The following is a 13,265-nucleotide window of genomic DNA, read 5'->3' as shown; positions in this document are numbered from 1 at the left end:
GCCTCTTTCTGTGCTCTAATCCTGCAGATAACGGGGGATGTTGAGAAGACAGAGCATGGTGCAGTGAGTTTCATGGTGTTGCTGGCTCAAGTTACGGTGTTAAACTGGTGTCTACATGGTTTCCACGGTGAAGCAGCATCAATTTTTTTTATTATTATTTGGGCCAGACAAGGAGTTCAGGCAGTGCCTCAAGGGATATGTGCATTTGGGTAAAGCATTGAGAAGTTTCACTTCAATAGGATGTTTGTGATTGACCGGATGTGCACTCTGACTTGCTGAACAGTGGAAGCATCAGAACAGGGGAAGATCCGTAGCAACCAGTCCTTCCTGATTAAACCAAGTAATGGGAAAATGTTCCATGAGTATTGAAGGTTGAGGGGTTATCTGATAGAGATGTTTAAACTGTTAAAAGGATTTAATAGTTTCTCTGAAATGAGATTATTTCCTTTGGTGGGGAGAGCAAGAGGACATAATCTTAAACTTAGAACTGGGCCGTTTAGGACCAAAGTCAGGAAGCACTTTTTCACACAAAAGGTAGTGGAAAGCTGGAATTCTCTGCCCTAAAAACTGTGGACTCTGTGGGTCAATTGGAGCTTTTGAGATTGAGATCAATTGCTTTTTATTGGGTAAGGATATCAAGGGATAGGTAAATGGAGTTGAGGTACAGAGCAATCATGATCTAATTGAGTGGTGAATGGCCTCCCCCTCTTGCTGTGTTCCTATGAACTGCTACTTGAAATATCCTTCCCTGAACTGCACATGACCATCAGGTTAGTCTTTCGTCATTGGGAATTGGATCCAAATGCTGCCCAGTCTGTGGAGATAATGTAGTGGGTACGAAGACCTATTGGAATACCTTAACAAAGGGAAAATGAAAAATACCAGATGCAGGTTTTGCCCTTCCTGTCCTCTGGTCATTACACTTGTCCAACAGCGCTGTGTCCTTGATCCCCTTTTCTTCATCATTAACAGGCTACACCCTGGCATATCAACCAAAAAAAGAATCTGCTTCTTCATGGATAACAACAGCTATATCTCTCCACCTCCTATCTCTCCACCTCCCTCAACCCGAAGACTGTTAATGCTGTCTCCAGTTGCCTATCCAACATTCGGACCTGCACCAGCCAAAATGTCCTCCAGCACAATACTGACAAATCCAAAGTCAATCATTTTGGCTCCAGTCAATGTCTGTGTTCCGGACGCAGTGTCTGGTACAGAGCCTCAGTGTACAGTCCTACCCCAACTTCAGCTTCCTTCCCTGTGTCTGCTCCATCATTTTCTTCCATCTCCATAATGTGACACACAAGCACCCTTATGTCTTCCCCCAGCACCCCCAGAATCCAACTCATTATTTACCTTGCCTCCTTCTAATGTTCCCTGAGCCATCCTCCATCACCTCCACAGCCAATTCGTTCAGAACGCTGCCACCCAGAATCTCGCCTCTCCATCATTCTCTCACTAAATTCCCCCTCTAATCACTCCGTCTTCTCAGGCTCCACTCAACTTCCCTGTGCCTCAGTAAACTGGCATTGTGTATCCTCACTTTCGACTTCTTTGTGACCTCCCTCACCTGACGTCAGTAATCCCTTACAGTCCTATGTTCCCTCACATATCTTCCACTCCTCTGACACTGGATGAATCCCCTCGTGCTCTCTGCTGCACCATTGGTAGCCAATATTCCAGTCTATACACTCCTATCTTCCGGAACTCCTTCCCTACATCCCTCCACCTTGCCACCAACATTAATTAAAAACATTCTCATTGACTATTCCATTTTCAACAACAACTTACATTTATATAGCACCGTTAACATAGTAAAACGTCTCAAGATGTTTCGCAGGAGCATTATCTGACAAAAATTGACACTGAGTCATATAAGGAGATATAAGGACAGATGGCCAAAAGCTTGATTGAAAAGGTAGGTTTTAAGGAACATCTTAAAGGAGGAGAGACAGCTAGAAAGGTGGAGAGATTTAAGAAGGGAATTCTAGAGTTTAGGGTCTCTGCAGCTAAAAGCATAGCTGCCGGTGGTGGAGCAATCGAAATCTGGAATGTGCAACAGGCCAGAATTGGAAGATCACACAGATCTCGGAGGGTTGTAGGGCTGGAGGAGATTGGAGAGGTTTTGGAGGATTGTAAGGCTGGAGGAGGTTACAGAGATAAGGAGGGCTGTAGGGATAGAGGAGGTTACAGAGACATTGCTGGATTGTAAAGCTACAGCGGGTTCCAAAGATCTTGGAGGGTTGGAGGAGGTTCCACTTACCCTCCAACTCAGCATGCTCTGATTTTTGAAAAACATGTTGAGGTGTTTCTCTCTGAACAGGAGTCTGAAATTGTCTGAAAAGGTCTGTTATTCTTGTTTGTTCATTGAACCAGTCCTATAAGGCAATGGTAGGCCACTGAAGACCACAGAATTCCCAATAACAAATGAATTATTGGAGTGTGAGTCATCTTCAAATAATCTTATTCCCAAATGACCATATACATATAAAAAAGGAACAAGTTTGCAGTTATTAAACACTTTTCACAGGGAACCCCAAAATGCTTGACAGCCAAGTAACTACTTTTGAAGTGTAGTCACTATAGTATGTAGGAAATATGGCAACACATTTGTGCACATCAAGATTCCACAAACAGCAATGTAATAATAGATGAGATAATCTATTGCAATAAATGTTGCTTTAGGGATAAATATTGGCCAAGACAATGAGATAACTGCCCTGCTCTTCCTCCAAATATACCGTGGGATCTTTTACCCTCAGCTTAATGTCTCACCTGGAAGATAGCACCTCCAACGCTGCAGCACTCCCTCAGTACTGGCCAGAAGTTTCAGCCTAGTTTATGTGCTTAAGTCTCTGATGTTGGTCTTGAACCTGCTGCCTTCTTACACAGAGGTGAATGTGCTACCCACTGAGCCAAAACTGATAAAAGAGCCCTAAGAAGAGGAATTTCTTTAGAGCTGCTCCTGCTCCATGCCATAACTTGGCTGGAAGTGTGACAGAAAATCCCACTTACACACAACTCCAATGAATTCCTGTCCACGTCATCACGCTTTCCTTCTGGGATTGGTGCGCGATATAGAGTGATGCCTTATTGGGATCTCCTTGGATAACGTCACTGGCACTGGAAGCTGTAAAGGAATGCTTAGGCCTAGAGGGTCATCTCCCAAGACTTTGCTGGATCTCTTATGTTGAACTGGCCTGTTGAATAACTGTTTCATGTACTGTCGCTGCGCTCTCTTGTTTAAGGAAGGTTCTAATGAGACTTTGCACACACTCTAGGTCATGTTAATTGGAGACTCTGGTGTGGGCAAGACCTGCTTCCTGGTCCAGTTCAAAGACCATGCCTTTCTAGCAGGGAACTTCATCGCCACAGTTGGGATAGACTTCAGGGTGAGATGCTGCTCACAGCTTTCTATTTATTTAATTCTCTGATTTACATTCTAAGACTTTTCCACAGAGGGGTTCCAGCTACCTGCCTAACTACTGAAGAAACACTGGATTAGATTGGGTTTGATTTCTTGATGAAGTTGTACGCAGTGCCTGAGACACCTTATATGGAAGCAAGTTCAATGGGAGCCTAATAAAATTTCCTTTGAAAAAGAGGGACTCCCTCCTTTGTCATGTCAATTAGAGGGGTCTAAATGGTGAATCCCCTTCTTCGAAAGGGGGCCCTTTCTACCTAATGCGTAGGCAAGAGATTGGCACACCAGCTTTTTAAAAGGAGTCCAATGGGGCTGAGGCCACAATCATTTCTCACTGGCTTTTAATAGACTCTCAGCACACACACTGATAGTTATCAAGGGCTGGTGTCCCAGTTGTATTTATGCAGGAGATAGCCGGGAGGTGCACGGTATCCTGGGTACATGAGTGCTGTATGCACAATGTCAGCCTGAGGAAGACTGGAACCTTCATTGCTGTAGCTTGTCTCAGTCTCATGTATAGGTCAAGGCATAGGTTAACCGAGCTTCCCAGAATGTGTCACACACTAATCAGCCTGTGACTGCAGTAACTAGGCTGCATTCGCACTAACCGAATCTGTGTCCACACTAACCGGGCTTGTGTCTGCAGTTAAGGCCTGTGTCTGCACTAACTGGCCTGTGTCTGCACTAAACAGGCCTGTGTTTGCACTAACCAGGCCTGTGTTTGCACTAACCAGGCCTGTGTTTGCACTAACCAGGCCTGTGTTTGCTCTCACCAGGCCTGTGTTTGCTCTCACCAGGCCTGTGTTTGCTCTCACCAGGCCTGTGTCTGCACTCACCAGGCCTGTGTCTGCACTCACCAGGCCTGTGTCTGCACTCACCAGGCCTGTGTCTGCACTAACCAGGCCTGTGTTTGCTCTCACCAGGCCTGTGTTTGCTCTCACCAGGCCTGTGTTTGCTCTCACCAGGCCTGTGTCTGCACTAACCAGGCCTGTGTCTGCACTAACCAGGCCTGTGTCTGCACTAACCAGGCCTGTGTTTGCTCTCACCAGGCCTGTGTCTGCACTAACCAGGCCTGTGTCTGCACTAACCAGGCCTGTGTCCATGCTAACCAGGCTTGTATTTGCTCTCACCAGGCCTGTGTCTGCACTAACCAGGCCTGTGTTTGCTCTCACCAGGCCTGTGTTTGCTCTCACCAGGCCTGTGTCTGCACTAACCAGGCCTGTGTCTGCACTAACCAGGCCTGTGTCTGCACTAACCAGGCCTGTGTTTGCTCTCACCAGGCCTGTGTCTGCACTAACCAGGCCTGTGTCTGCACTAACCAGGCCTGTGTCCATGCTAACCAGGCTTGTATTTGCTCTCACCAGGCCTGTGTCTGCACTAACTGAGCCTGTATCTGCACTAATCAGGCTGCCATGAAATCCCCCCAAAAATTAATGGATAAATTGGCTACAAATGTTTATATCACATCAGCCCCTTTAAAAAGAAAGCAGGAGATGTTGAGTGATTACCATAACACCCTTGATGAGGTGTGTCAATCCCATCACACACTGCACTGACCTTATCTGGCAGAGCCACATACGTTAAGAACATTTACAAGCTCATCAAGTGCGTGATGTCAGCCATACGGCCAGACTGGGAGGAAGGCTGCTGTTCTCACTCAGCTGCTTTGATAATGAGGCAGGCTCAGTAAGACTGAGAGCAGCTCACCTGTACACCCTATGTTTGTGGCGAGGGTGCGAGGATGAGCACAAATCAGGGGGACTCCGGATTCCCTCAAGACTTGCAAATTGTACTGTAGTGGACTCTGGGCAGCAGATAGCTGGTCATGTAAAACATTTGAATGTCACTCCTAAACCATGGACTGGCCGTCCCAATCTCTGTAAACCTCCTGCAGCCCTACAACCCCACCCTTGGACTCTCCATATCACTGATCTCTTATGGATTCACCCCATCCCTTTGCCCCACCATTGGCAGCCATGCCTTTAGTTTGCTTTGGAATTCCCTCCCAAAACCCCTCCACCACTCTATGATGTTTCTTATAAAAGCACCCCTTTCGTCAAAGCACCCCCTCCTAAAGTTTCCTCCTTTGGCTCGATGTCGATTTTGTTTGAGGCGCCTGTTGGGACATTTTTCTAGGTGTTATTGTTGAACAGTCGGGGCAACTAGCATTGGTGTCTCCAATTCCGCCTTTTTAAAATGAGCTGCGGTTTCTAGCTTGCAAGTAAGCATCTCTCAGTGACTGGGCTGCAAGAGGAGGACAACTACTTTTCGAAAGAGGCCTCATCCCCTCGCCTAACCTCCGCTGGGTCAAGTGACAGGAAACCACAAGAGGAATGAGATACTAGTCAGGTTGAAACTGTTGACTCACTCAGCCCAGAGACCACAGCCTGCTGTTAGCAGGCCTCCCATAATGGCACAGGAGGAATAAACCCTATGTGGTAATCTGCCAGGTCAATGTGATAATAGGCATCAAAAGATGCCCACTGAGTCACTGACCATCGGTTTTTGCAGCAGCTCTACAGTCGGAAATGAAATTGGCAGTGTTGAGCTATTTGAAGCTGCCACAGCAACAATGACTTGCAATTAAGTAGCATCTTTAATGTAGAATAGAAAGTCCCAAAGTGCTTGACGGAAGCATAATCAGACAAAAATTAACAGCAAGCCAAATAAGGAGCTGTTGTGAGCAGCGATCAAAAACTTTGTAAAGAGGTAGGTTTTAATAAAGCCTGGCTTGGGTATAAAATGAAAACCCGACCCAGGCCCGACCCAACCACAGCCAACCAGAACTCCCAAACGTAGATTAAAAAGAAAACAATACAAAACAAAACCCAATCACAACCAATCCGAACCAGACCCAAGCCCGAATGCTGGACGCAGAATATAGTCCCGACCCGAACCCGACACATGTAGTCGGGTTTGGCAGGGCTCAGGCTGGGTAGCCAGGCTTTAGGTTTTAACTTGCATTTATATAACGCCTATAACATAGTTAAATGTCCCAAGGCACTTCTCAGGAGTGTCATCACAATTTGACACCAAACCAAATGAAAGGAGTAGGTTTTAAGGAAAATCTTGAAGGGAGAGTGGTAGGGAGGCAAAGGGGTTTAGGGACAGAATTCCAGAGCTTAGAGCCTTGGCAGCTGGAGACAGAGCCACCAGTGGTAGAGCAAATGAACGGTGGGGATGTGCCCGAATGGTGCTTATGTCCCTTGCCCTGTGCAAGTGAGGTGCCTTCCCATGACCTCAGACTCTGACAGGAAGACACTGTCGGTTACAATCCCAGAATAATTTGTAGGATTGTGACCCAAGGAATATTGGGTACCTCGTGGCTATATGTCTGGAAAGTGTTGATGCAGCATAGTGTGAGTAGTTTAACCCTTCGTACTAACACTTGCATTTTCAATTGAAAAGGACAACAAAGAGAATGATGGTAAGGTAAAGACAGGAGTGGGAGTTGAACTATGCTGAAAAGCAGCTTTGAGTTGAGAGGATTGTGTTAGTGATTCCTGTGCCTCCACATCTCCCAAATCAACACTCCAACATCATCAGTAAAAGTCCATGGGGGTGACTTTAACATTTGCCCATGGTATAAACAGAGATATATGGGACCTGATACACCTCCCCCAATTCTCCTATCCATTGAAGTTAAAATTAACCCCTTATAAGCCATTGTGTCTGTAACATGAAACCCTCCACTCCAGAAGTCCATGACTAACCAGTAACATCAATGATTGGAGGCTGCACTTAACCGAGTCAGTCGAGTTTGATCTCCTAGTTTACTGTTTGTCTTGTTTTTAGAGATGTTTATCATCTTGTGGTTTAAGTCCAAGACACAAGACGTCACTGGTCACACAGGCCCCACATCCTGCTCTTTAGTGCAGCACAGTTGCACTTCTGCTGATAGTGCTGCTAACTATGTTATAGGCGCTATATAAACGGGGGGAACATTCAAAGAAGCAAGTATCCATTTGGCCCACCTTTCCATTGAAACCTACGTTCCCCTCTTCACAGCATCGAACAACCTCTTGAATATTCCTTCTGTTTCCCTACCCAGAACCCATTCCCAATCACTCTACTGCTTCCTGCTGCCTTCCAGTTAGGAATCATTTCGTGCATGCTCCTGCACTCACTCTTTCTTTTTCATTTTCCTTTCTCTCATTCCTTCACTATGTAGGAAAAGGTAAGGGGTGAAGGGACAGTGGGAAAGAGAACAAAATAATCTGGCAAAAACTTCCACGTTGCTGTGACAGAGCCCAATTATCAGTCCTGAACTTGCCCATTTCCCATTTTCTACCAGTGTTCCTGTCCTGCAAATGAGCTAGCCCCGGAAAATGGGATGAAAATAGTGTGCTTCTATTTGAGTCTGTTGGAAAGCTGCTTCTAATCATATCAGAAAATATAGGCTAATATATTCTCAGACAGAACGAGCTCCATCTCGTTATCATTCAGCCTCCAACTGTTCCTCACCTGCTGGGTTCATTTGCTGAAGATGACATTTAAATTTGGCACTGTTTCCATAAGATGCCTTCGCTCTGGCGTGGAACAGACTTTTATGTGAAGCTCATCTTCGTTAAGTGGAGACTGAATCCTTGGCCGCCAGCAAATCTGCAAATTTAAAGATGTAAATTCATTTTACATTGCAGCACATTTATTTAAAAGCTGTGCAAATGTGACCATCTTGCTTTATTGGCCATGTGTTCAATCCTACCCGCCCCAACGCTTGTCTAAGGGTTCTGTTGTACAATCCTACCATTTCAGAGCCTCCTTTCTCCTCGAGACGATAGTCTTCAAAATGTCCCCAACTCCCAACCTCCTTCACTCTTTCTCTATACTCTTGAACCTCACCTTTTTTATGTTCAGCTGGAGATGATCACTCTCCACTCCAGTTGCACTTACTGTTTTAAGACAAGGGTCTTAAAGGGCCATATCTTCTTCTGAAAGTTGAAGTTTCTTAAAGGGGGCCATACTCTTCCTCGATGTGGTTTCTTAAAGAGCCATACCCTTACTTGGAGGTAGGGAATCATCGTCAGCCTGTGGCTGATATACTGGCCCTCAATCACCCTGCTACACACCTCCACCCCACCAGCATAGAGCTATTGGCCCCAGTGCCCTGCGCCATGAGACAGTATGCTTGAGAGAGAGAGGGCATCAATGTTTCCATGAGCCACTCCCACCCAATGTTCCACCTCAAAACAACAAGGCTGGAGTGACAAAAACCACAGAGTAACATGGACATTTGTTTCTTTGGAAGACCTTATCCATTTGAGGGGCACATAATGATTTGAGTACAGCTGCTAAACCTACCTCTGAGACACCAATTTTCAACACAAATTTCAGCTAAAGTCTGGGATAATGGGCACAGGATTATTACACAGCATTTGACTCAGGCCTCTGAAAGCAGGCTCCAGTTCAGTGCTCCACCCTACCCCATTTGGTGCCTTAGCTTTAGTGAGGTTGATAAGTGGACCTGCTGGGGTAGCAACATCCAGAATAAATTGTCAATAATAACTGCTGATACATGAAAATACCCTGACTTGCTTCTTACTTTCCTGACAGGGCCAGACTTTTGTAACTTCTACTTTGTTTCTGAGATTACACCCCCTACGGTGCCCCTGAGGTATTTGGTCTCTGACAACCCAATGTGAACTTTTCTGGGTTTGCCAGGGGCTCAAATATCCTTAGACTATCTAATACAGCTTCAACATTGTGTAACAGTGGACCTCGGTCTGTTCTGTATATGAAGACGTCCAGGTATGAGGCCTCAATGCTAAGTCCATGAGTCGTTGGAAGGCAGTGCACTCTTGGCCAGCCTCCCAATACAACCCTCCTTAAGCTTGAGGTCAACCAAAACTCGGCAGCCCATGTCCTAACTCACACCAAGTCCCGTTCACCCATCACCTCTGTGCTCGCTGACCTACACTGAGTCCTGGTTAAGCAGTCTTGATTTTAAAATTCTCATCCGTGTTTTCAAATCCCCCTATAGCCTCATCCTTCCCTATCTCTGTAACCTCCTCCTAAAACCCTCTGAGATCTCTGCACTCATCTAATTTCGGCCTCTTGAACATCCCTGATCTCTCCACCATTGGTGGCTGTGCCTTCAATTACCTAGGCCTTAAGTTCTGGAATTCACTCCGCCTTGCCACCTCAGTTTCCTCCTTTAAGACATTCCTAAAACCTCCCTCTTTACCCAAGCTTTTGGCTGTCTGCCATATCTCCTTATGTGACCCAGTATCTAATTTTGCTTTATAAAGCCCCTGGGGATGTTTTATTATGTCAAAGATGCTAAATTCCAGAAAGCTTGTTATGGATGCATAATACTGGAGTCTATATTTACTCTGTTACACATTTATTGTATAGAGCAAAAGGATTACAAAAATGTCGCTCCTCACTCAAAACCTCCACCAGTCTCAGTGAGTGTCTGCTTGTAAGTGCTCAACTAAGACCCCAATTAACACCCTTCACCTGCATATAATCAAACCATTGACACACAATTAACAGATTAACAACAGGTGCTATATAAATATATATTGGCTGGGGCTGCATGTAATCTAATGGTATAATGGTGAGACTTTAGGAGCAGTAAAAGCCATTTTCTCTTTCATAGATTATGTTAAAGGATCTGCCAGCATCCTATAGTCAGATATAAGGTGGTGAGATAATTAGCTTTCCCCAATTTCTCAGTCTGCTCAGGGCATGGGTAAACATTGACTTTGGCTATCTCATTTACTTTCTAGAATTTAGAAGAATGAGAGGAGATCTAATTGAGGTATATAAGATGATTAAGGGGATTGACAAAGTAGATGTAGAGAGGATGTTTCATCTGGTGGGGAAATCTAGAACAAGAGGTCATTGTTTTAGGATGAGAGGTAGCAGATTTAAAATGGAGATGAGGAGAAATTATTTCTCTCAAAGGGTTGTGAATCTGTAGAATTCACTACCCCAGAGTGTGGTGGATGCTGGGACATTGAGTAAATTTAAGGAGGAGATGGACAGATTTTTAATTAGTAATGGGTTGAAGGGTTATGGAGAATGGGCAGGAAAGTGGAGTTGAGGTCGAGATGAGATCAGCCATGATCGTATTGAATGGCAGAGCAGGCTCAAGGGGCTGAATTGCTTACTCCTCCTCCTAGTTCTTATGCTCATTGAGTTTGTGAAAGTCATTACAGAACTGTCAGTTGTAGGCAGGTTTTGGACCAAAAACAATGGAGCTACTTCATTCACTGTGTTTCTTCAATCACTCCTGGTCTCAACATTCTCCTAATCTAGCTAACCTTCCTTCATTTAGCTTCTGGGATTTCATACCTTTTTTACCTTTATTGTCACCCCAGATGGCCTCACCAGGGTTCCTTAGTCAACCTGGTCAGATTTAAGGAGGTTCTTAAAGGGAGAGAGAAGTCAAGAGCCAGAGGGTATTTGAGAGTAGGGCCTTGGCAGCTGAAAGTAGGGGTGCAGTGAGGGGAGGAGAGGTTGCATAAGAGGCTGGAGTCAGAGGAACAGAGAACTTTGGAAGGGAGAAGCAGTTTGTAAGCTGAAGAAGGTTACAGAAACCAGGAGAGTTTAAGTCATGGAGGGATTTAGCCATAAGTTTGAGAATGCTAACCTGAGACACTGGGAGACAGAGAGTCAAAGTAGGACATGGGTGATGGGTAAGTAGGAGAGAATACAAGCAACAGAGTGTTGCAGGAGAGTGTTTACAAGACAGGATTGGAATAGATGGGTATGGAGTTGGATGAAGGTTTTAGTGGCAGATGGGCTGAAGAAGGAGGCAATATTGAAGTTGAGAATATCTTGTGTAGACTTGTGAATTTGTAACTTTCACTTTGTTGTTTTTTTTTCTAGTGAGATTGATCTATTTATTGTGAAGTGTGAAAGTGTTTAAAATCAGCCATCAATTTTAATATAAAAATTCATGCTGTCAGAACTGAACTGCCAAAAGTAGGCCTTCAATATTTGTACCTTGCCTTCAGGTTTCTGTGTACTTGTATTGAAGGATGTGAGATATCGCTATGGGCTAATTTACAAAGCCTGTGTAACTTGTTTTCAGCTTATATAATCAGGGCCAGTCAAGAGCTGTCAGTTTTCCAGAGGCTTTGCTAGATTTTCAGAAGCTGGTGGTTGCTTTTTCTGGTATGATGAATGGCGGAGTAGGCTCGAGGGGCTGAGCACATCTTGAGCTGACAGAGATCGATGGAAGAGCACCCCTTGACGTCAAGGTTCGTGGAATGGACACAGAAGATCAGACCCAGTTCCCCCAACTATTGATGCCATCAAGAACCAGCACAGTTCAGCTTCTTGAAATGGTGCAGTAATTTTCAGACAGTGCTTCTGGTGAGTCCACGCCCATCCCACCCCACCCCACCCCACCCCACCCCTCAGCAGGAACATGTCAGAAATCTATGGTGTGAGCTGCCCACAATCCGCCCAATCACTGACACTAAGAATATGGTTTTAATGCGTACTACTTTAGATGTTAGCTGTGGCTCAACGGTGGCATTCTTTTCCCTACGTCATGAGGTTGTGGGTCAAGCCCCACTCCAGAGACTTGAGCATAATTTCTAGGTTTAGGCTACAGTGCAGTACTGAGGGAGTGCTGCACTGTTGGAGGTGTTGTCTTTTGGATGGGGCATTAAATTGAGGCCCTGTCTGCCCTCTCTGGTGAACATAAAAGATCCCACGATTTGAAGAAGAGCAGGGGAGTTCTCCCTGGTGTCTTGGCCAATATTTATCCCTGACCCAATATTCCTAATCAATAGTTTACCTGGGCATCTCGTTGCTTTGTGAGAGCTCGCTGAATGGCTGCTATGTTAACTACGTTACAACAGTGACTACACTTCAAAACTACTTCATTGGCTGTAAAGTGCTTTTGGATATACTGAGATTGTGAAAGGCACTATAGAAATGCAGCTTCTTTCTTTATGGTGAGCTTGCTTATACTGAAAACATTCCTCACTGAATGGATTGATGCTCTTGTTTGAAATTACGATCCACTTATTGTTAACTCACTTATATTGAAAACCTTCTTCATCTCAGTGACCATGTTACTGAACAGACTACACTCCTGTTCTAGGTTTTCAGCTAGTTCTGTATGCCAGCTGAACTGTTAGTTTATTCTGGTAGGAAGTGGGAGCAGAGGACATCATTTTAAATGATTGCTTTCCCACCATGAAGAGGAAGCAATAACCCAAGTCCACTGCAGTAAACACAATAATATTGTGCATTTAGACTTCCAAAAGGCATTCGACAAAGTTCCACATGAAAGACTTGTGGTAAAGCACAAAACTGTGGAGATTCAGGGTAAACTTTGGGTATAGTTAAGAAATAGGCCAGAGAAAACAACAGGCATTGGTTAAAGGGATAATGTCAGCCTTGGAGCAAGAACTGGGTGGGGAACCCCAGGACACATTGTTAGAACCACTGCTGTTTCTGATTTACGTAAGTGACTTGGATTCTGAAACTCTGTGAATTGGTCAGATTTGCAGATGATGCCAAACTAGGAGAGACTGTGGAAGGCAGCCTAGAAATGAGCTAAACAAAGTACGTGAGTGAGCCAAACAATGGTAGATGAAATTTAATGCAGATGAGAGTACTGCAACAGAAAGAAAAACAGGTAGCACACATACTGCATGAATGGTGTTAAATAGCTAAGGGCAAAGTTGAAAGAGATCAAACCATCTTAGTAAACTTGATACCCAACATGTCCGACCAGTGCTGAGTGGAATAAAGCCAATGGAGTCTTGACCAACGTCACCAAAACAAGTTAGAGGAAGTTGTAATCAAATGTAGGGGGCTCTGGTCAGACTACACCTTGAATATAGAGTCCAGTTCTGGTCAGTAAATAAAGACA

General features: G+C 44.8%; 1 protein-coding gene across 2 annotated transcripts in view; it reads left to right on the top strand.

Annotated features, from left to right (window-relative positions):
- Nucleotides 1–13,265, top strand: part of LOC137384203 (ras-related protein Rab-37-like) — a 277,885-nt gene that overhangs the window by 155,927 nt on the left and 108,693 nt on the right. The window contains exon 2 of one of the 2 annotated variants that reach the window (XM_068057861.1): nt 3,282–3,392. The exons of the other annotated variant lie outside the window; for it this stretch is intronic. Within the exon in view, the coding sequence (XP_067913962.1) occupies nt 3,282–3,392 (111 nt within the window). The remainder of the gene's footprint in view (nt 1–3,281; nt 3,393–13,265) is intronic. 2 annotated transcript variants of the gene reach the window in all.

The sequence above is a fragment of the Heterodontus francisci genome, chromosome 26 (genome assembly GCF_036365525.1).
Source record: "Heterodontus francisci isolate sHetFra1 chromosome 26, sHetFra1.hap1, whole genome shotgun sequence".
NCBI classification, from domain to species: domain Eukaryota; kingdom Metazoa; phylum Chordata; class Chondrichthyes; order Heterodontiformes; family Heterodontidae; genus Heterodontus; species Heterodontus francisci.
This window is presented reverse-complemented; position numbering and strand designations above follow the sequence as displayed.